This window comes from Atta colombica, unplaced genomic scaffold, assembly GCF_001594045.1.
Source record: "Atta colombica isolate Treedump-2 unplaced genomic scaffold, Acol1.0 scaffold198, whole genome shotgun sequence".
NCBI classification, from domain to species: Eukaryota; Metazoa; Arthropoda; class Insecta; order Hymenoptera; family Formicidae; genus Atta; species Atta colombica.
Window position 1 is genome coordinate 5,135,194 of NW_017259291.1, and position 25,427 is coordinate 5,160,620.

The 25,427-nt window shown below is 38.8% G+C and overlaps 2 protein-coding genes across 2 annotated transcripts in view; one reads left to right on the forward strand and one right to left on the reverse strand.

Moving 5' to 3' along the window:
- Window positions 1-4,551: 4,551 nt before the first annotated feature.
- Window positions 4,552-25,427, reverse strand: part of LOC108686990 — a 117,301-nt gene continuing 96,425 nt past the window's right edge. Inside the window, exons 7-9 of the mRNA XM_018192537.1 lie at window positions 14,809-14,958; window positions 8,448-8,590; window positions 4,552-7,786 (exon numbers count right to left, since the gene is read on the reverse strand). Coding sequence (XP_018048026.1) covers window positions 5,807-7,786; window positions 8,448-8,590; window positions 14,809-14,958 — 2,273 coding nt within the window. The 3' untranslated portion in view covers window positions 4,552-5,806. The remainder of the gene's footprint in view (window positions 7,787-8,447; window positions 8,591-14,808; window positions 14,959-25,427) is intronic.
- The window catches only part of LOC108686989, a 131,308-nt gene continuing 116,733 nt past the window's right edge, over window positions 10,853-25,427 (forward strand). The window contains exon 1 of the mRNA XM_018192536.1: window positions 10,853-10,887. Coding sequence (XP_018048025.1) covers window positions 10,869-10,887 — 19 coding nt within the window. The 5' untranslated portion in view covers window positions 10,853-10,868. The remainder of the gene's footprint in view (window positions 10,888-25,427) is intronic.

Below are 25,427 nucleotides of genomic sequence, written 5' to 3' on the forward strand. Positions count from 1 at the left end.
AAAAAAAAGAGATCAGTCGACACGCAGATAATCGTAGTAGTGTTGATCAAGTTCAGACCTCCAAATATTCCGCAGTATCATTAATGACACCTTTGTATGAACTTCTTTGTTATAAAAAGGTCACATGATATTGCACCGAGGGATAAAGAGACCGTAAGAACTTATTATAGTTCCCAACGTCGCTTACCGTTTGCTTATCGTTCGAGAAAGAAAGACTTCTTTCGGGTAAAGAATTACCATTCTCTTTCGGTGTTATATCAGTAATGTATTTTGTAACAATTCATTTTTCACATAAAATATCGTAGTAGTACGAGCAGAGACATACAGATTTACATATTGCGGGATACTCGGGTATCCACTGAGCACCCAATGTAACGTCCGTTGGAGATCTGCGTGGGCTTCGTTAGGATCGGGCGGCAAAAGAGCAAGGGAAAAATTTCTTTTTCTTTTTCTTTTTTTTTTTTTTCTTTTCTTTCGAGCTATCGTCAAACTGCACTTTTCGACGAGCATCTATCACCCTTCCTTATCCCGCGATATTTCGTAGGAGCGATGAATATTCGAGAAGTACATTCGTTAATTCAGATACAGAACACATCTCGACTGCCCGAGCGATCGCGACCCGATCGACGACAGGAGCTGGCAGAGCTGGGATCCGCGATACGGATCAGGCCGATCGTTCGAACGCACACGTAGATACACCATTACGTTTAATTAATAGGTAGAATAATAGAGGTTCGAAGCGATTAAAAAATATGTCGGAGGCCGGCACAAATCCCGGCCCAAGCTCTCTTACTCGCTTACTTAACTCTCGGATTTTGTTCTTTTTTTCTTTTTTGCTTTGTTTAATTCGACACGTTCAACAGCGAATCCACACTTTTATATATCTGTATAATATATATTTATACTTAATAGTAAAGTCCTTAATATAGAGCGATCAATTTACAATCAGTTAGTTAATTTGATTAATCGAAGAGTCAATTAATTAGTAGTGCGGTTGGATGTGCCGGTCGCACCGACCGGCCAGAGTTATGTGTATATTAATCCTCATCTTTTCGATTGCGAATCGATGAATGTTGTTGCGCGACTAACACACCGATGACATCTATTATTCTTGGCCGCCGTCCGGAATCGGATTGGATTTCTGAAAAACATCTACTACAATAAACTTCGATCGTATGTACTCGTGACTCGCGATCGTGTCTGTATGTTTATATGTATGCGTGTTTGTGTGTGTGTGTGTGTGTGTGTGTGTGTGTGTGTGTGTGCGTGCGCGCGCGCGCGTGTGTGTGTATGCTGTGTACAGATATTATATAATTTATGTCTGTATGTGTGTATGTTGAGGCCGATGATGGAACGAAAGAAACATCTATAATATAGACATCAGTTATTATATCAACGATTCTCATCTATACCCTGTGCATCATCTTAAATGTTTCGACACATCCTAGGTGATTTCACCCGAGATAAATGTTGCTCGCTTATCCTTACATATATAATATATTTATAGTTTATATTTATATAATATCTATATATATATTTATATATTTATATATTTATATCTGTATATATATTTATAATCATGCCAGATGCGTCACTTTACAGCGTCGGTCAGCGACAAAGGAGGATGCCGATTAATGCCAGCTATATTTATTACGACTGCATGTAAGTGTATGCATGTGTGTTTGTTTTGTGTGTGTGTGTGTGTGTGTGTGTGTGTGTGTGTGTGTGTGTGTGGAGTGCGCGTGAGTGCGTGTGTCCGTTTTCATATAATCGTGTATTAATATATAGTGACTTTCGGCAAAATGCGAAACGCATAACAGAATATAATTAACGAGACAACGTAACGCGACTATGTTAATAACGACGTAACTCCACAGCGATATCGAGTTGTAACGATAAATAATAGCCAGAGTTGCAACGAGAAAACGGCGATGGCTGTTGCGGGCGCGAGGTACGAAAGTGGATGGCGCGGTGATGATAAAACAATTAAAGTACACACGAATAGTCTCTTCCTTCTTCTGCCTCTCACGTTTTGGGCTCATGCATCTTCTTACGTTAAGTAAGCTTGGAATCCGGTCGCGCGGGCGGTCTCTCTTGAACCAAGGTTCAAGTTATAATTCGGTCGATCGTCAGCGAATTCCGTCCCGCGCGCGAGTTGCAAGGCCGGTTCTATTAACATCGATTAACATCAACCTTAGTTTAATCGATTTTCTGTCTCCCTTTAGTCTCTTCATTTTCCGAGAAGGAGATAAACAAGTTATTTCTCATTTCTAATTAAATGACGCTGATCAAACGTCGCGCGAATAAACATATATAAAATTTAGAATTTTTAACGCAAAAAATATCCGAAAAAGTATCTCGAAATATTAAATGGAAATGACATGCAGCACTTGAATTAGCATAACGTTTAAGTTACATCTACAATTCAACGGATTCTTTTATGCAAAATTGAGTTTATCCGATTGCGGAAGGAAACGAATACAAAGGAAACTTTATAATCGCGTGATATTTTTATATAACATTTTTTACACTTTCCTTCTGAATGTTGCGTTCGAGAAACAGTTCTTTTTTCCCCGGATAAGGATTAAACTATGGTTAAATTTGACCAACATTGACAAAAGTGGTCGTGCCACGATTGAAGATGCACCGACGCAATCGGACTTGATTTTTTTTTCTTGCTATGTGCAGTAACCTTAACGATACAATGACGATAACGATTAATATCTACTCTGTTAAAAAAAGCTCACGTGCTGCGAGCGCGAGAGTGACGCGCAGCGCGCAATTTGTGGTAACATTTTTCACGCTCATCTCTCGTTAGAGCACGATGAGAAGATGTGATTTTTCGGTGAAAAATAACAAAAATGGAAATTGGAAAATTATTTAATCTGTAACACTCTGTGCGTGACAAGAAAAAGAATAAACGAAACAAATGATAGCGTATCTTTTATTCGGGCTAAGAAACATCCGACCGCGCTGATAATGGTCGATGCAGATTCGCACGTTCAGAAACGATGATGCTCTGAACGCAAGGAAATCGATTGATCGCGTTCTTATTTTGTTGCTGTATGATAACGAACACGGACTCGTAGAAACGTGAGAGGGTACGTAAAATCGTAATTTCACAACCGAGCTTTGTAATTTTTTGATGGGTCAACAATTATTTACGTGCGTCCCTTCTATCACTTTTACTTAGACTAATTTGCTATATTAGCAACGATACCTCATTATGGCACAACCGAGCGAACTACAGAGTTCCTCGTGAACTTGAAACTTTCAATTCGATTAAGCTCGGCTCGGTGCACGATCGAAATGAGAACGATTGCTCATCGAGAGGAGATGACTCCTTAGTTACAAGTTTATAAAAGATAAATCTTTTGGCGGATTTCTCTTCTTCCGTCAAAATAATCATTTCTTCGATCATTTCTGTGTCAAAAGCTGAATGGTGAAAAAATTGTAATTGTAAATATCGCTTCTAACAAATAATATATTACGTGCGTCCTATCACGTAAAGTTGTAAAATGAAGCAAATCGTCGATTTTTTAGAGAAAGCAATTAATAAGATAGTAATTCTGATGACATGAAATTGTATCGTCATATAAAGTGCAGCATTTGACGTGTTAATTAATCAAATACGCAACACATTAATAACATTACAATAGGCTGATGGTATTAAGAAGACGCAATGAGATACATAAACGATAAGTAAATGATCTATGCTATTATTCTAATCGTACAATTGTAGCGCGTTTTTTTTGTCGTAACGAAACCGATATAAATTCGATCAACTCCATTTCTGATGGACACGAAAAAGTCATTTTTTATATTATCACAAAAATCTTATTGCACTCTCATTATTCTCAATAAATAATATTATACTTTATAATGTTGTTTTTGTAATATAAAATATATAATATCATAAACAATATATTATATATATATATATATATATTTATATATATATAAATATATATAAATAATATATAATTGTTAATATATAATATTATATATTTTACATAAAATGATAACATCACAATATCGTTGATAAAAAAGAGAAATTTTAAGTAAAAAATCAATCAATGTATAATAACTATTGCACAATAAGTATTATATAATAATCATTGATTAAAATAAATTAATTAATAAATTCTATTTCTAATAAATTCTATTATTTCCTGTGCATTGAGAATTTGAATTCATCGAAATTATACTTGTTTCGATATAATCGGTAATATTTTCGGACTTCGTGTTTTACTTTATGACGCGTCGTTTCTTATTGACTTTCGAAGATAACAATTTGCAATTACAAATTAGGATATATACCCATCTATATACCCCATTTGCAATATTGAATGCCCTTCGAAATATGAAAGAGTTTACAGAAACATGGTTTCGGTTAAAGCTCGTAGATATGCTCGTAGCAATCAGTGTGATCGATATTTCCTGATCGATGTCGGAAAGAAGAATAGTGTAATTACATGTTTGTCCGACCTTGGCTACGTCGGCCGAATTCGTAATCCGTGGTCTGTTCGGTATTAAGGTCATTTATCGTTATGGTTATCAGAATGCGTGCCCGTGTAAGTATACTTTAGCGATCGGATCGGTACAGAACGCGATCGGCGAACCTGATCTACCCTTACAATTCTTGTTCGTTGCGTGCGCTAGTCGCGTTTCAGTGGAGTGGTTTTCCCGTTCCCGAGCCGCGCGCCCGTAATTACTCATGGCGTAATCACATATCGAGAGCGTGATAAAAAAAAATAGAGTACGAGAGAGATGTGGCGACGAAGTACGTAGAAGCGGAATGCAGGGAGAAAGAGTGGAGAGATATTGAAATGAAAGACCGACAGTTGCATAGGCTGCCCCAAAATTGACGCAATATAGACAATACAATATGTATGCCTCGAATTCCTGGCGAAAATAAAGCACAAGAGAAAAAGGAACGTAAAAATCGAACGTAAAAATAGTGACACAAACGTAAACAAACGATTTAAGGAACGTAAATTGAAATAATAGAATGCAAAAGAAGCGTAAAGCATTTTAATGCTTCTCTTACATTATTTCAATCTCCTTAGAATATATTTGCTTACGCTTCTATCTTTCCCTTTACATTCGACTTGCATTCTTTTTTGTCTTACGCTTCATTTTTACTAGGGATGGCATCTTCATTTTCGCACAATGTTTCAAATCTCGATTTCAATATCTTAGGAACTAAGCTTCAGATTCTTAAAGTAGTATCCATCTGAAACAAAATGCATTAGATATACTATCTAATAATAATTCGGATAATAGTTCATTATTGCTATCAAAGTCTCGATGTTATCTTGGTGAGAGGAAAAATGTGTATATCCATTTTTCGCCAATTCTGGGGTGCTTTGTACATAGAACTGGCTTGAGCAAAGGTGAGTGAAAAAGAGGAAATAGAGTATCGTGCGGCAAATGGATCGACAAAGAGCGAAAGATTGCTCGCAGATTGGAGATAGCATCTCGCGGAGAGTGATTTCGCGGAGAGAGTGATTTAAAGAGAGAAAATGACAAGGATGAAGGAACGGCGATTCGGGGGGGACGACGCGCGACGGTGCGACCCCGACACGTTGAGAGCCGTGTCTTAAAAGACGTGTGTAAAAATACGTAGAAAAGATAAACGCGGCGGATACGTGCGTCGCTCGCGCGCGCGCACAGGAGGCGATCGGCGGCAGGCGAAGGTGAGGTTGGTGAGGATGGGATGGGATGGAGATGGAGATGGAGAGAGAAAGAGATAGGATCATCGGGGGCTAGTGGTGGGTCGGCGAACGGTATCTCACATCGATTATCATACACCGTCATAGGAGAGGTCAACCGGTGGTCTGTGGTGCGACGGTGCGAGGTAGGACGGCGGCGAGGTGGTGCTGCTGGACGCCGCGCCAGCCGTGCCGACGTAGCCGGGGTAATTGGCGCTGGGCGCGTGTATGCCCGTCGGTGGCGCTGGATAAGCATCGAACGAGCTTGAGTACGAGCCGTTGTACGGATACGGATTGCCCGCCATCGGGTGACCGAGGGCGGCGGATGGATGCATGCTACTCATGCCGCTCATCCCACCGATTCCGTATGTACGCTGCATCAAGCTTGTCTCGAGGCCTCCGAACAGATATCCATTGGTCGAGCCCATCGGTACCGGATAGTGCCCGGTTATGATGTTGGGGTAAGAGTTGCTGGGGTGTCCGTGATTCATGCTAGGGGTGTAGTTACTGGACGCGAGATTTTCCACCGTATAGGACTTGCTGTGCTGTTGCTGTTGTTGCTGCTGCTGCTGCTGTTGATGTTGTGGCTGCTGCTGCTGCTGTTGCTGAGAGTCTTGATGATGACGACTGTTCATACCGTATAAACCTCCATAGCCAGCGTCGGTGGGAGAGTGGTGTAGCGAGGAGGGATAGATTCCACTACCCGGCGGCAACGGTGGACTGTAATTGGCCATTCCAGCTGGTCCAGCCGGCATGCCGCCGAAACCGGACATGTAGGACTGATGGTGGGCGTCCATCTTCTCTGCCAAGCTATCATCGCCCGGCATACCCGGATGCGCATGTTGCAAGCGCTGATTACCGCCATCGGCTATGCTCGGGATCTGGTCCACGAGGGATTCTAGGTCGCTCAGACTCTTAGACGCCACGTCCTGACCGGAATTCCTCTTGATGCCATATTGTTCGTGCGGATGGTGCGGCGACATGGACGTATGAGTGGGCGTGTGTGGATGCGGTGGCGTTGGATGCGAATGATGAGAATGGTCCTCGGCGGTCTGGCTGAGAGGCGTCGATGTCGTCTGATGCGGATGCGGATTATGCGCGTCTGGTGGCTGCTCATGGTAACCCATGTAGTTGGCGTAGCTGTTATGGGACGGCGTGCCAGGACTGCCATGGTGACCCGTTGGATCGGGCCCTCCAGCCGGATTATACTGACGATGATCGTTGCCCATGTTTTGCTGCGACATGCTGGTGGGCGGTTCAAAGTCCGGATGGTCGACGCTAGGCGACGTCAAAGGCGACGGCTCGAGATTGTTCTCCGACGAGATTGCAGTATTGATTTCCGACGATAAGTCCGAGTGAGTGAACGACAGCGACATGGACTTGGGGCTCTGGCTGTAATGCTGCTGCAAGTGCACAGGGCTTTGCTTCGCGCTCATATTGTACGGGCTATTGTCGTTCATTCCCTGGCCGAAGAAGCCATCATTCATCGTCGGCGCATACGGTGCCATATGCTGGAACTTTGGAGGTGACATCAGTGGTGGCGAAAAGCAGTTCGACACGTTACTATATCCGTCGTTCAAGTGGCCCATCACCTGATGTTGTTGCTGTTGCTGCTCTCTCTCACGATTCTCCCGCTCCATTTGCTTTTGCTGTTGATGGATCTTTTTCGGACGACCGCGACGTTTTTTAATGACCTCGCCATTCGCGTCCAGCTTCTCAGGATCCGGTGGTGGCTGATCCTCTGGATTTTTTATCTTTTTCGGTCTTCCGCGTTTCTTCTTGCCAGGTATCACGCCCGTCTCCTGCTTAATTCCCATGCCGTTGATCTCCGTGATTCGGCTCTCACCGTCGGGCAAATCGTCGGTAAATACTGACTTCTTATCCTCGATCGCTTCGTGTTCCTTCTTCTTGAGTTTTGAATCGGCGAATACGATGTCTGATTCGTCCAAGTGCGTGATCGTACCGTTTAGGTAGTCGCGGAATTTCTTTAGGGCAGCGTAATATGGCACCTTATCAGCAGCACGTGGTAGTTGAGCACACCTCGCGCTGCTTGAGGGCATAACCCACATGTACTGCAATACACAACATCGAAAAGTGAGGATTTTGATTTTCTAAATAATTATATAAGTAAAATTATAAACATTAAAATTTCATATATGTATAATAAATATAAAATAATCACATACATAGTATGTATAGTAATTCAGATTGAATTGATTATTTGACCAGAAAAGAAAGATTTAGCTTTAATCGTTACGGTCATTAATCTTATTTCTTATCATTGAATTTTCAAATGTACGGTCCAGTAAAATTCATTGTATGTAAAATAATTTTATTGAGTTCAAGTGGCATAGTAAAATATAACGAAAATAATTTCTGTTTATTTGTGATAATATATTGTCTGAGATCTACATTCTCACTGAAATTATAGATATAAGAGATCTGTTTTCTGTGGCTGAACTAGTGTACACTTTTGGAACTGAAGAAAGAGTGAGAAAAATTTGATATTTGTCGAAAGCGAGAAAAAGAGTTCTAGTGCAGGCTAGTGCAGAAACAGAAAACAGACCACATTTTTAATATTCTGAGCAACACAAAAAGTAAGTAAAGATGCGTGAAACGTCCGAATATTTTAGAATTCCTTTAAATGGCTTTCCTTGAGGAATTTTTGAATTCTGTGTTACGCAGGATATTTTTTCAGTGCAAGAGCATGAAGAAAAATGTAAGCTATTTTACCGTATTGGTACCCTCGACGAGGTTCGGTTGTCTGCCAAACCCAAATTCCTTCTTTCCCGAGAATACTTCGTATATGAGTTTGCCGTTGAATACTGCAATTTTTGGCTTATACTTTCGTAATTTCTCGAGTAGAATGTGACTACCTGCAAAATAAAAACAATAATTAATGTAAATATAATTAATACAATTATAAGTAAATATATTACAATTTGATATATAATATTGATAATTAACAACCAAATGAAAAGGAATTAAAGTAATCGATTAACACATAAATAAATAGTACTTGTTATCTCTTTCTCTTTAATATTCTTTTTTACCTCTAATATATTTTAAAACTTTAAAACAAATTCAATTAAATTCAAATTTTATAGCATAGACAGTACATTTACGCTTGCCTATAATTACCCTAACTTATAAATATAGACATTATTACATAAAGTCATTGATTACAGATTACACCTATCGCTCCTCTTTATCCTCGCGTTCATTCGTAAATGCTATTTATATCATGCAATTCATCCATTCTATATATTTTTGTAAACGAGAGAGAAATTATCGCGTTGCAATTTAATAAAAGAGTACTTAGTAATAATAATTAAAGATATCCTCTATTACGAAAGACGTAACAATCGAATAACGTAAAGTAAACGAAACGATTTCTGCACGGTATAAACGTAAGTACAGATGCGACTGTAATTGTCTCAATTACAGAAATTAAGTCATTCTGGAATTATGCAGTTACTCAAGATTCTAATTCATTCATTTCTGTATTCGCATTGTTTTTGACTGATCGTAGCAGGACATATCGTAAATAGAATTTTTTTTAAATAAAATTTTAGTAGAGGGGAATATAATAAATTTACACAAAATTTATTAAGTTACTTACGTAAAAGAAGTGTGTTAAGGAATATTAATGTAAGCCAGGCATTGGTCAATAAGTATAAATATGTTCATAGACAACATAAAATTTAAAATCAGGATATAAGACATCTTTAACGTCTGGCTTTTTATTATCTGATTAACTTGTAGTTTTACTCAGTTTAGACTTAATTTGATGATAATATAAAAGTGTTTTTTCAGCTATGATTAATTAATGGATTGATAGTTTTGTAATGATAACTTAAAAAAAAATCATCAGTTTAGTGATTAACCGTAGTGAAAAAAATAAAATTTTTCCATTATCTGGTTAAGTCTAACCATAAGTTCATCAGAAAATGAAAAACGTTCATTCCTATCAACATACATTAACTTTAATTTCGGTTTAACTTATTTTTTATCATCTTCTAATTCTAAGAATTAAAAAAGGATAAATAAAGAAAACTAAATAAACCCGAGATCGAAGTTAATCTATTGATAGAAATAAATCTTGGAAGCCTTTTAGAAGGTTCTCGCAAAATGTCTTTTCGACGTCTTACATCTCGATTTAGATTTTTTATTGTTTGAGTTAATTTTTTGTCGTAAAAATGATTTTTATAATTCAATTGTTTGTTTCTCGAATTTAGAGGGAGAGGAGAGCGACGCCTTTTGAAACTCATGCAGGACCTCCATTACATTCGCATTCCTTTTCGTATTTTCCAAGTGTTGAAAGTATCGATACGCATGTCGGTTAATAGGATACGCGAGTCAGTGTTATTTAAATACATAGTTGGTGACCAGCCGTTATTAACTAATCTCATTTGAAGTGGTGAGAAAAGTGTTCGACCTCTACTCCGCTTTTATACTTCCGGCCATTAATTTATCGGCTACTTTATTTTAGTGGGACTTGACGTTTGATGCTCCACCGGATGACTCCAACTTCTCGCGAAAAAAGAAGAGACGCAATTTTCCTGAAATACGGGGACATCGCCGATGAATAGTTTATTAGCTATTAATTATTACTGTTCTCACCCGCTCCTAATAAATAATACGACGCTCTTTTCTTTTCAAGACTGCCTCAATTTTCAGTTCATTTTCTTTCGGAGTGAGACTTACTCCAAATGATTTACAGAGTACAAATACAAAATACCGCATGTATTTCACCGAACCATGTGGTTATAGGATTTAAAAATGAAATCAGTGGCGTCGCGCATCTCTCTAATGATAAGCAAATCAAAGTCCGTCGGTAGGGCGACATTTTCGGATGGATGGAGGGGTCTACATCGCTTTCGGCAGGGCGATACGCGACACGCGTGTTGCGATATGCCTTTAAGAGCGAGCGGAGCGAGCGGCCGATAAAGTTGGCAGTACTGCCGCTTCCCGCGTCGCGTACACGCATGGCCGCTATGTCGAAGTAATCGGTCCGTTAAAAAACGTTTCGAGGACTGCTGCGGGATGGAAGAAGTGAGATACGACGCTTCGTACGAGCGTGAGTGCGTCGACACGATGAGATGGACCGCGACGTCCATCGAGGAGGACGACCGGCTCCAACATGGGTACGCGATGGACGATCGACGATACGGTGAGCACCCTTCGATCATGATCCACGAGCTTGTGTTCCTTTTCACCGATGCCGTGTAACGGCGCCGTTTGCTATTGTCACAAATGGCGCCGGTACATCTTTTTCCGGTTAGTTACATTGCTGCGATAATATCGCGGTGGATGTCGTTCATAAATGTATCCAAGTCCCTTCGAAAGAGATCGATCGAGATTGAGATACATTGTGGCAAGACGCTTGCCGTGTACGATGAATGAATGTTAACGTTCGAGCCACTCCGTCGAATTTCAGAGATAAATTGGAAAATTTTTTGTTTCCATGCGGCGCGTGGGAAAAGCGATTAGAGCTGTTATTCCGGAAAGAAACATGGAGGCATTCGCACACACGGTTCGCTCGGCCCTAACCTGTTGATGCAACCGGCTTTTATCTCATTAGCATTGTTATGTTTACTTTTATCTGCTTGTACGTCGGTTTTGTACTGTTCCTTTCTTTTTCATGGATATCGCGGAATATAAGTTCACTTCACTCTGGATATGCGTCAGCAAAAAGGAGTTAAAGATGGATTATGAAGACTTGTTCTAGACAGTGAATCTGTTAATTAATTCAATTAATGAAATGATCGTTTAAGAGAATTAAAATAGTCAAATAAATTTGAATGTATCTTTCTATCGAAAAAAAAAAAAAATCAATTTTTTAAAGTCTCGGTTCGCAAGGTATCGTGTGAAACGCCCTGTATATGCGATAACCCCACCATTTATACTCCGTACCTTCTACCAATGTAATTTTAACCTTCAACTAACTTTTCATGTTTTTCTAATTCTAAGGATTAGAAAAAGACAAAGAGTAAGACCGGTCTTCGTAGCCAATTCTTATATTCAAGTACAGCCTTAAAATATCATAAGTCAATCGAAGGGCTTTATTAGCATCTAAAGATTTTATTTATTGTCAATTATTTTCCTCATATTCGATTGATTAATTTCTTACAGCTTAAGTTTTAAAATTTAAAAAGTTTAAGATTTACACCTTAAAATCTCATTGTAGAGCTGCTTAAGATGACCTTATAATAAGGATGAACTATGAATACTACCCTAAGTTTAACCGAGGTTAAAGTTAATCTAGATTGGTAGAAATGGGCATTAGGCGTTTTTATGAATGTCAGTAAAACGATCTCGCATCGATATGTCGAAACTTTCCCCACTCGTGGCATCGCGTCTATTGAATTCGGCCTGACGTTAGTAAGAGACGGATGTTTCTCCTCCGAACGAGAGGAACAAAGACTACAGCACACAAAAAACGTAAGGCATAAGCGAATCAGCCAATCACAGTAGAGATATAAGGCAATAATGTAAAGCAGCGTCGAATCAATGGACTTTCAACACTTGACCAATCATAGTCAATTATTTTTCTCACATTCGACTGCGATTAATCAATTTCTTACGACTTTATTATTTAGATTTAAAGCTTAGTAGGTTGTGGCTTATTGTAGAAAGCCCATAGAAATGTCGATTCGCTTACTGCTTAATTGCTTTGATTGGTTCACTTTCTTATGCACTATGCGTTATGTAAGCCTCTATATTCTCGCTTCTTTATTACACACACATGGCTGCTCGGAAAACACGTAACTGTATAACACGTGTAACAACGTCTTTTTTTGGCATAAATTCCGCAACGTGAGAATTTTTGGGTCGCGTTTATTTATTTAAAATTCAATGCATTCGATGAGATTCTCATTTCACATTTTTAAGATATATTCGAAGCAAGAGTGTACCCCGAAACTTCGAACGAAGGGTAGAGTACGAATAAATAAACTTGAGCGAGACCGAAGTTTACGTCGTGAGCACGCATTGCACCGTTAAAAGAAAAAGAGAACACTCCTTACGTTCCAGCGATTTAGATAATTCACCCTGGATGCCTCTCACGCACTTATCTCGCGATTATTTCTTTAACCCGTGCTTCCCATGCTGTGATTGTGCGTATCTCTTCCGAGATTTAGCACGGGTCTTCTCGGAGCGACGTTTACAGTCTTACAGTCGAAATCGTACTGATTGTTTGAAGTATACTGGAGTTACTACTACCTAAGCTAGAGATACTATAGACCTCTAAACTGCAAAGAAAACTACCTAAGCAAAACAACAAAGAAAGCGCTGCGTCACGGTAGGATTTGTAGGTTTCGTTTACCAGAACCATAGTTGAAACGTCGAATACAAATACGCCATTGAACTTCTTACTTAAGCGGCCAATCACAATTGAGAACATTCGAGCAAAATAATAGCGATCGAATAGTTCGCTTACCGTTAAAGCCACGTTGCTTTCTTGAAATTTTCTCGAATTTCATTAGCTTTCTCAGTTGCTTTAGGACAATCATTTCGAAAGCTTATCAATTTATAGGATATGTATTTGTAAACATCTCTCGGTTATTTTCTGTTTTTAGAATATTTGATAATCAACAAAGGGCTGTGTCATAACAACTATCCGGTACTGATTCGAATTTCCTCGAAGTACAGTGAGAGCAAAAATTCGTGTAAGGAAATTTTTGCTTATTAAAAAAAGTCTTATTTGTAAAAAATAAACATTAATTAGTCATTTTATATAATGAATATATTCTGTTCTAACATAAACAAACAAGTTTCGCATTCCTGTATTTCTGATTTTAGAAGTTAAATTTCTGGACTGTACGAATATTTTAAGCATCCAAACAATAGAATTTTTAATTTTCGCTTATTTTTCAGATATATTTTCTATAATTAATACACGTCTTTTTGGTATATATAATTTTAAGAAACATACAGTCTATTTTATTCTTTATCAATAAATTGTTAATTATCCAGCAAGAAATGATTATCGAATCGACGTTGAATTGGTGTTCAAAATCATCGATTCGACATAAATTCGATGATTCATTTCTTACTGGATAATATTTACTTTTTAAAAATATTTTCTCTGTACGAATACTTTTTGCACTCGCTATATGTTGTCAAACAGCAATATTTAAGAGGCACATATATGTTCTTTCTTATCGGCTTATTCTCAGATTTAAGAAGTGAAACAACTTTCCAAAACTTTTTGTGTTTAATAATATATTTCAAAGAGAATCGGTTCCAGATAATCGTGATACAATCTTTGTGAGATATTAATTGATGTTGATGATGAAAATTTAAAAACATGTGTCTTTGAATTTTTTGAATTTCTTTTCAATTATTTCAATAGATACATAAAATATTACAATTCTAACAATTAAATCATTGTTTCCTCCTTGTTTTTTAGAAGAATTTTCAAAAGAATTTTCGAAAGTTTCAATAATTGATTGTCCAAGATTCATTGGCATTGTATTGATGTACATCAATGACCCTTGTCTTCCTTTTTTTTCAATAGAAAAAGGAAAGTAATAGGCGTGAATGTCAACATTATTCCAGTAGGGATAACATTCGTCAAAGGCACATGTTGGCCATGTCGTTTTAGAGCCGACTTTAATGGAAATAGAAAAAGGAAAACAATAGATGTAAACGCCGATGCATGTCAGGTCAATGTTCCGAATTACAAATTTGGAATAAACCGTTTTAAAAGAAAAATCGAGATGACTAAAGAATTAATTAAAAAAATCAATAGGAACTCTGTATATAATTAATCGTTACAAAAATAACTTCATAAATTTTAAGAATGTTTTCATTTCATGTCTCAAATGCTTATTACATCGAAATTGTAGAGTTCAAATTCATAAATATTAATCGGACCGATACATATCCTATCTTTCGATTTTTTTATATAATAAAATATAAATATTATGATAAAATATTGTATAACGTGAATATAATACAAAGTTCAAATTAATTTTCCCGTAAATTATGTCGGGGCGATATCGGCTTATGCAATAATTATTTTCGACCGAGATTTCGTAATTATCTCATCGCTCGTTTCGAACATACTAAAAGCGTTCGACATACTGACCTTCTTTAATTTCCTTTCTTGTAAGATCTGCGCTGCCTTTCGTCGCACGTGCTACCATATTTGTAAAGCCAATACCGAGTCGCAAAAGTTTGTAATCGTCGTCCGCAGTCAATGGTTCGGGCGTGAGACCACTTAGATGTAGGCATTTCCCTGAAAAGAGAAGCACAATTACTTAACTGCATAAATTAATACTAAGAACTTAATGATCGCGTCCTCACGATCATAATGAACTTCATTACTCCGTGTAGTAAAGTATTAATTTGTGAATTGATCCTGACCTATTAATTTAAGATTCACAAGCAAAATTAGACTTTCAAATTAAATGCTTGATAAATTATTAAATTTAAAATGGTTTCCCTTGCATTTTTCACATCTTGCAGTAATTGTGGCTACGAAAAAAAAAAGATGAAATTATTATCGTGTACAATGGAGCATGTTACATCGTTGAAACGCATCGCCGAAACGCATGGTCGGCTTTTAAAAATTTTAATGAAATCGACGTCCGTGATATTATGTGATCCATTTTTAATTTTAATTGCATAACGTTAAGCATTAAATTGCTTACTTGTGGCGCCATTATAACGAAACGTATAATTGCAGTCGTCGCATGAACGGCCAAATGACTTCGCAAAGCTATTGTTCCGCGCGAAATACTCCGTATTTTGTTAATAGGCCGCGCTCGACTATTTATATCCCATTAAATAAACGATCTAAATTTTCTGATAGGCATAATAAAGCCTCGCCCTGGCGGAGGCTTTCGCGCGGAGATAATGGAATTGTTAGAACAGAAGCGCGCAGCGTGTCTATTGTAATAGAAATGACAACCATTGTTGTTTCCATTGTCGATGGTACCGCGCTGGTATCGTTTTGCCCGGATTATACTAAAATCATCGTGAATTTCATCATTAAAGTTTATTACACACTTGAGACATATTTTAATCCGATTCACCTTTTTTTTCTTAATTTCAACTTAATCGAAATATTTTAATCGAAGCAATAATTCAAATTAATTTTCTTCGTCATCCAATTTTCTTAAATAATCTATTGTCGAATTAATTCTACAAGATAGCAGTTTTAATTATTTGTGAAGTATTGATGAAATTATTGATATTCCATTATTAATTTACTATTATTACACGGTAAAACTGGGTGATATCCATTTTAGGATATTGTAAGATCACTTGTTTTAATTTTGATCTATTGCGGATATAGAATAAATGCGGAAAGAGAGAAAGGAAAGCTCAGAGAGAGAGAGAGAGAGAGAGAGAGAGAGAGAGAGAGAACTATTTCATGAAGATATATAAATTAATCTCGTGCAAGATGTACAAACGATTAGCGGTTGACCGCTTGAATGTTGCAACAGCGACGAGCGTCAATTAGCGCCGCGAATCGCAAATTTCCATTGTATAAATAATAAATAGCGCGTATAAATAGCGTACAAACAGCGGTAAATCGTACGGACGACAATTCGTTCTAAATATTGACGTATGAATGCTTGGTAAACGCGCGCGATCGTTTATTTCGTATCGCGAAAAGCAAACACGGCGCTTAACGTAACGTATAAAAGGTATTCGCACCGGTTTTTGCCGCGGTTATGCAGATCGGCAGTGCGTGCGAAAAGTTCAAACGCTCGTTTTTACGGCCGTACGAATGAGCAGCTAAGTGCTCGTTGTCAAGTAATCCCCCGGGGAGTTTTGTTTTTGACATTTCCGCGAAACTGTATACTGCGTTATCGCAACAATTTAACGGGCAAATAATACTTTGTCGGCGGATCAAGCTATAGAACCGATAGAAAAGGATTAAACGCGGAGTTTAGGTCAGACATGGGTCGATCGATTTTTTCTACTTTGCCACATAAAATTGGATTATGAGTTCGCCTTGTGTCACGTCCGTGCAACTAGAAATAATAGCTTGTCGTTTGTAGAGGTTGATTTGCCGACTATACGAGTGAATTATTTACGCGTTGAAGTCTCACTTCGTTAATCCCTTTCTGCGTCACACTTTGTCACAGAATTGATCGTCTTGCTAATCGTGTATTATAATCAGTTCGAGGTTATATCTTAATCCTATGGTAATACTAAAATACATGCAGATAAATACATACAAAGATAAAAATTCATGTAAGAGAATATTTCCTGTAGATTAGCACTTTATGTAGATGAATATCTTTTTCTATACTAATGTCTAAATAAAAATGTGTAATTAAATTTTATTAATTAAATATCCGGTATAGGGTTTTAATCGGCCCAGTAAAATGGTATTGGCCCAGTCATTTAACAGTGATAGCCAAAAGCTGGTTGACAGAAGACCTTGGCCGTCAGTCGATAATAGTTGGTTTTGTTGTAATTGCTGTCGATCCTACATGGGATATTAAAAAACCATCACAGAAAAATTTTCGTTTTTTTTACAGCATCTAAAATAAAGTTTTCTATTATTGTATGTGGCTGTGTTTAAAGGGACTTTAAAAGAAGTTAATAAAAAGGTTCATAAATTAAAATATTCTTCCGCGTTTACGTCACATTGATAATAAATTTATTTACCGAAAGCCACAACCGCTGAAGCAATAAACGTTGCTCCTCCTCGTTCACGCGAGAGAAAAGAAAGTGGGGCCAGATAAATCTTTTGCGCTCTCGGCGGTACAGGTACACGGACACTCACACGTGTTCGCATACACGTGGGGATGAGACAACATCCCAGTGGCGCGAAATTACAATCGTCGCCAAAGTCTATTCCGCGAACATTTACCTCCAGGCAGCAGATAGAGATTTATGACGCGGCCTCGGGAAATTCTCTCTCGCTGCTTTACTCCAGTGGCACCGACCTACAACGGGCGCACCGCGCCGCGCCGGCACGACCTTGGAGAACTTCGGAACAAAGTTAAACGCTCGTCCGCGGCCGTTGCACGCTTTCCGGCACAACGTGCCCGACCTCCAAGTCCACGGGAAAAGACACGAACCGCACGTGTGTGTAATGCCGGTTCCACATTGTGGAGTCATGACCCGAGTGAAGTCTTTTCGAGAATAATACATTTATGCATAATTAGCATAAATTTTGGATGTAGGTAAAGAAGAATTTAAACGTCCAACGGACGTGTAAAATCTAATTTTTCTGAGGGAGGTGTATTTTTGTAAGAAAGTTTTTTGTCATCAATTTTTACGTCTTATTATCCACACATTTCTTCTTTTTCTTTGAGAATTCGTGCATACATACATACATATATATATATATATATTTTTTTTTTTAAAGCAAAATGCTCAGGTTATTGGGCGAGTAACGTTCGCGAACTTTCGTATGAACGTAGTTTAAAGCTTGTCATGGCAAAGGGGCCATAAGAAGGAGACTAACGGCCGATCGAACAAACTTTATCGGGGCGAAACGCGACCCTCCTCCGTCATTCACGACGCTAACCTAACCCAACTTGACTTCGCTCGACCTTCCCGCTTAAACACGCTTTATGGTATTTCGAGCGAGGGTGTGAAAAGTGTGTTTTCTCTCCTCCTCCTCCCCCTCCCCCTCCCTGTACGTCAATGGAAAGCAAATGCACTCGTTCCCGTGTCGCGGATCGTCCATAAATTACGACTTGTCTCTGATATGGACGTAATCGGGATGGAATTCTACGCGAACCCAAACGTGAGACTTTTATTTTTTTAGAGTTGGGAAATTATGGTAATTTATGAGAAATTCGTGGATTCACCGAGCGAGAAAAAATAGCTAAGAACTTCTCCCGCGGGTATATTCTTTGTGAATAACGTCTCTATGAAATAATTTCCGTCATTCAAATGTTATCGCGAAAGCTGTTGCTGTTTTTGAAAATTTTTGCTACTACATAATCTGCTAATATGGTTGGTGATATCAGAATTGGTAATACCGGGTATTGGTTTCAAGGATTTAATTTTTTTTTAGTATGAAAAAAATATGTAAAGAATATAAATTTTTAAAACATCTGATAATGCCGTTAAAAGTAGAAATAAAATACCGAAATGTATACGTCATAAATATTAACATCAATGCAAATATTTTTCTGTAATATGGAACCATTGTTTCCGCAAATAATTTACGTATATATTTTTACTGTAGTATATTTTTATTAATGGATATCTCTGAACCGCGTGCAACTTGATATATAATCGATGTGCAATATGTGAAATCTAAAGATAATATTTCCAATCTACAAAACCGAAAATATCCGAATAATTAATTTCAGTATGATCTCATTTAGTATCACAAATTAATCACATTATTGATATTCGCTGACAGTCATAGGAAATATTAGCTGCAATTCTCCATAAATCTCAGCTCTCTCTATAAATTTGCGTATCTCTATATATATGCATTAACATGTACATTATCATGTACGATTTAATCATCTGAAATACATCTTTTATGCGATAGCCGGAAAAAATAGTTTTCTTTCTGAGAAGGAAGAAAAATCTATAGTTTTCAATTAGTTCTTTCAAACAGTAGACGTTAAATCGTCGTCGTAGACTAAATAGACTTCTAAAGATGTTTGCAACAAGTATTTCTCAGCATGATTTCTCAAGTTTCGTTATGTTGCGACGAAACAGTCAAAACTCCGGACCTCTGAATTGTGTTAACTTTTCGAACTTTTGGACTTGAAGGCCATCGTAGTATGTTCTCCTTAACTTTGCGTTATAGAATTCCGGACATCGGAGAGAACGCAACAGGATTTTACTTATCGCAGTTTTCTTTTCACCCGTTCCTACTTCTTTCTCCAGAGGTCTCGTTCTCGGTTACGAAAGGCACGACGAACAACACTCTTGGGGAAGAAATATTGCCCTTGATATTTTTCTAATGCGCGGAGACTCGACCTTCTCTCCTTCATTTCGAGACAACGGTAACGATGCGCGAGGGAACCGCGGGGATCTCGACTATCATTTAGCGCGAAAATGCACAGTTTATTATCTAAATGGCTGTTAACTCGTTGCGTGGATCGCTCGTAGTCGTGTAAGATTTTTGTAACAGCGGTAAAATAAATTATCGCAACTTTTCCCTTGACACTTCTGTCATCCCTTCCATCGTTTCTTCCGAGTCTCTTTGTCAGATAAGATAATAGTTTTTGTTAGATGTTCATTACGCTAAATAATTAGAAATAGTGCGTCTGCGAAGTCGAGCTGTTATATTTTACACTACATCGTAAATACGCAAACGGTTCGGTAGCGATTCATTTGTAGAGATAAATCTATTTCACTTTGGACATCTTAATCGTCGTCGGTGAACTCCAACGAGCATTGTTAGTTTCGCGCTTTATCAAATGCGCGAATTTCTCGATCGACGAGTATATTCGCGTTTGAAACAGCGTGAAATCGACACGGACGATATTCCTCGCTTGTCTCTCGGACGAACGGCGAGCCGCAACGAAACGGCGGTGGCGACTATCGCACAAATTTCTCAAACCTCCATTGACCTAGATTTCGCTCCTTTTTTTCCTCTCGGATTCTGAATGAACGCTTGGTTTGAGTCGGTGGCGATGGCGGGCAACGAGGTAACAGTAGGAGAGAAAGAGAAGGGATATACGATGGATAGAGAGCGAGCGAGCGAGCGAGCGAGAGAGAGAGAGAGAGAGAGAGAGAGAGAGAGAGAGAGAGAGAGAGAGAGAGAGAGAGAAGAGGGTAGCGGACAGGGGGAAGCCAGGTGAAAATCGATGCAACCGAGAGAGACCTGTGCGTGGGTAACGCGGGAGACCGCGCCTGGAAAATCAATTTTCAGGGTTTTCCAGGACGAAGACCCGTCGGCGGCGACCTAGGAAACGGTCGAGAGCAAATTCTGACGTTGCTCTCTTTTTCCCACGTCGCCTGCGTGTCGGCGATGAGGGGGAGTTAAAGGAGGGGGGGGGGGAGGGGTATGGAAGGGAACGGGCGTGAAGAAGGAAGAGGCGGGTATATCTCAGTGCCACAATTTGCGAACGAGCACGTATTACATCCAGGTGTGCTTAATGATATCCCCGCGCGAAAGTCTCAAGACGTCGGATGCTTTTTCTTTCTTTCTCTTTCTTTCTCTTGCTCGAGTGTCGTCGCCCGTTTCTCGAGTAATTTCAGCTTTTGTGCTCGCGCAAGGCCGAGGATATTTTTTTAATTAAAACGCGCCGAGGGGTTGGCGCGTTTAAAGCGAATTCGGTCGCTCGCGTGCGACTTTGAAGCGAGACTTTTTCCTCATCCGATACGGCACCACCGTCCGGCTGTTAAAACGAGATAATAGGGAGAAATGTCCTTCCGGGGCGATTCAAGCGGGAGATCTTCAGGCTTTCGCGCCTAGGGCTGCCTGCGTCTCTCGGCAGTAATTCCACCGACGTCTCTGTTATCCGAGACACAGCAGGATACAGTTTCACAAAGGCATCAAAGGTAAGAAACAGGCGTTCCCTGTATAATCGTCATCCGATAGCCAACATAGTACTTTCTCTTTAGACTCTCTTCTTCTGACCCTTCGACCCTAACCTACTGTTCTACCTAATATTTTCCTCATTGCCATTTGTTTTTTCATTTTGAAAACTAAATTCTGAAACTTGACAATTATGACAAATGGAACTAAATTAAGTAATTTTGGTTTGTATGATAAACAATCTTAATACATTCTTTTTTAAATTGATGTATATTGTGGGTGGTAATACAAAATAACACTGTGAGAAATAAAGTTAACTTAATTAAGTTAGCAAAAAAAGCGATGACAAAGAAAGTTCTATAGGTCTCATATTTTTAACAGACACCCGTCTAAGTGGATGGTGTTCAATCACATCCGAGAAAAAGATGCTCCGTAAGCCGGGAAATAATTCGTACGACGACCGGACGGAAAACTCAACATTATATGCATTCGTCTAGTCATTGACGTGTCTTTTTCGCGAAATTTTGAAAGAAGTAAGGAAAAAGAGACAGAGGGCACTAAATTCTAGGGAGGTAGTGAACGTGTACGGACTGTAAGCTGCTATCGAGCGGATAGGCGTGCGACAACCTCTCTCCCTTCGTCGTGCTCCCCTCGTGCAGCCCCAGAGTTCCCTTTTTCCTCCTGCTCACCACCCCCTAACCAACCCCTGTCCTCCCTGTTCGCCCTCTACCGCCTCCTCCTCCTCCTCCTCTTTTGCCCCTCTTGGACCGAGCAGCAGCGACAGGGTGGTCGGTGGGTGGAAAAGGGTGGAGGCTGAGGCTACACGTTTTCCCACACTCGCCCTTCTCACTCCCCCGACCCTTCTCTCTCTTCGCCATCCAACGCGGCACCCTTCGCCCATCTCGCCCTTGCTCGACCCAGCTCCTCACCCTTACGCTCCCTTGCCTTCACTTCTCTCACCCTCTCTCTCTCTCTCTCTCTCTCTCTCTCTCTCTCTCTCTCCTCGCCTCACTCACACAACCACTACTCATTATAGTTACCACTACACTACCGTGTTGCCTCAATCTACACCACCTCCTTCTTCGCCACCTCCTTCGTTGCCACCAACGGCAACCAACCGCCAAAGGACGGTCTTGCGTCTAGTGATGGCCCTCGAAGCAATAACCAGCCGCAATTCTCGAGCGAAGTACGAGTGTCCCGAGTAGAATATCGCGACGTCGTCCTTTGGGTATCATATTAACTCCTTGATGCATCTAGTCCTTATATATAAGAGCGATTTCTTTGATTCAAATATTATTTTTTAATACTATTTACTTCTTTCATCTGTGTGAGAAACATAGTAATTTTGTAGAATATCATTACTATTTGTATTCTTCACATTTAGAGATTTAGATTATTATGTTGATTTTCATATATAGTTGATATATAGGTATATGACCATGCCACTAATTTTGCCCTACCGAAAGAATAGAGTAAAGAGAGTCAAAAAGAATTCAAAGTCTTCACTTTCACCTAGTAAAGTAAAAGCAAATTTACAGTATTTAATGTTACTTCGACCATATTGAGGTTAATATTAATGTAAGTGGTACAAATTATTTCCGTATTTGATACTGATAATATATACAAGTTTCTATTTGGAATATTGGTTTCTCAATGGTATATAGTTTTAAATAGCATAGATTGAGAAAGTTACTGTACAAGTTACTTATAAGTTACTTTTTATTATAGAAATTGAGTACAATAAGTTTGGATATTTTATTTTTTATATTATATTTTATCATTTGCTCCAATTTTGTATTACTTTTTCTATTAATTTTGATCTAATTTTGATAATAAAGCCATACAAGGTAATCTAAAAAGTAACTTATAAAGTAATTTAAAAACTAACTTTCTCAATCCTGCGCATAGATCTATGTATATATCAAGATTAAAGTATATATGTGCAACATAATAATAGAGGTGATAACAGATAAGTAGTCACGATTGTATCAACTATTTTATAATCAATATTAAATTTTATCGCGTGTCGCAATTAATTTCAATGTGTTATACCTTCTAATTATTATCTCTCGCATATTCGTGCCAATAGTCGCGTCCAACCGGTCTGGGTGGTCACGATAATGACTAATAAATCCACCTATAAATTCTCAATGGACCGCTCCACGTCGGTTTGCTTACGTTTCCTTTCGTTTAGCGGGATTATGTACGGTATATACCTGATGCGCGCGGGCACCGGGCACGGTCGGCGGTTTGCTCTTCTCTCTTTGCAGTTACGACGATAAATTACCCGAATCGCAGAGAAAGAAAACACGGGAAACGAAGTGTACCCGTGAGTACTCATTCTCCGTACTCGCCTGACCGCATTCCGACAATAATCACTTCATCCACTGTCTGTGGCTGTGCCGCGCGCGACGAATGGAGGACCTTAACTACTTTCCACTTACGATTTAATTTACCGACGGCGTATCGTTTTATGCCGCCCGCGGCAATTACGCGTCGGCGAGATTTATCATCGCGCCTGGGAAAATTGAAATTACCGAAGCGTCTCGATACGCTCGCGCAAGTGGAACGTGACTTATCGATTAGAAACTTCGGCTCTTATCGATGTATTGAACGTCCCGAAACGAATGCACTTTCTTTTCCTTCGACTTGGTATTTTCTTAATTAACTCACGATCTGTTAATTACATATCGTGGGATGAAAATAAATAACGAAAAACTTGCTTAGCGCGGATCTTTCGAACGATTTTTGCTTGAGCGGAATAACGTAACGCTTCATCACTAAACTCGTTCACCGAAACTAATAAAAATTGATCCACGTAGGCTATAATTATCTCCTGTAAAATCCAACATTACGCCTTAATTCGACCACATAAACGTATGATACAGAATTGGATTATCCGCGAGATTTCATTACGATTGCGACAGGATACGAAGCGGATATTCGCAGAACGTGCTAAAATCTTTCTCATAATACATCTCGCAGATAAACCGCGAGAAGAGATATGTGTGAAATATGGTATTAAGATTCATGGATCTTGAATTGAACACGTAATTGATACGAATAAGAAATTTCTCTATTCTGAACTTAATACTTTTTTGCATCTTACGTCGCATTACACACGAAAAAATATAATTGTGCAATCGATTTTCCCTCAACTTTTTTCTTTCCCTCTCTCTTTCCTTATCCTCCAATAATGAAATAAAACAGAATCATTCAGGAGAAGAAAACTCAAATAAGATATTAGAAAAGTTGCGTCAGTTATGTGGGTCGTTATTATCTAACATCACTCCAAAACAACAACAACAACAACAACAACAACAACAACAACAACGGGGCGAAAGCAGTTTGTGTTTCCCGTTGTACTTCACGTATAACATCAGCCTTGAGGTTCTCACGTGCGACCATCGGCTCGCATAATCGATTATCGATAGGCGGCGGGGAGGATAATCTCGGTGCGAAAGCTCCGAGCGATGTCATGACCCCTTAAGAACGCTCTTCTCTCTCTGGGAAAAAAGTTTCTCCGATAGAAAACTTCGACCGAGTGTCGTGAACTATCGAACCGGTGCGGCGCGACGGCCGCGCGAGTAAAGGATTGCCGCACGTGTATATACACGGCGGTTATAAAATAACCACACGACAATCTGGGGATCGGTCGAAAACGATAAAAAAGTAAAATGTTTTATATTTGTGTGAAAAACGCTCCCGAATTGATATGGCCGCGAATTCGACGCGGAACTTTTATTTGGAAACGTCCTTGTGAAAAAGGAATAAAAATATGATTTGAAAGAGTACATACACGCATGCATTGTTCTAACGCTATGATGCGTACGACTCGTGAAATATTGATAACGTTGTCGAGAGGAATATAACTCTGCGTATCTTGCGTTTAAAACGCTCACAATTTTCCTTAGATTTATCGTTCACACGCGTGCGCGTGTTACACAAGTAATTCGCCTCTAGAGATAATATTCGTATTCGTAATATATTACGCTTATGCTTTGCAGATTATAGATTTGATATAAATTTTAAAATTTGCAAATTGCAATTAGCCATTATTTATCACATTCATTTCAACGCTTTATTAAATACATATTTGATTCAATCATTCGCAATGTATTACGACATATTTTCTGTGAAAATATAAAACTTTTGCATTATTTCCGCGTTTCAAAAATATTGTGACATGTAAAATTATAATCTATGACAAGGATATTTTAAAAATTATCCTTTGAAAGAGACATTTTCGAATCTATATATTTATTAGCACCATATATATATAT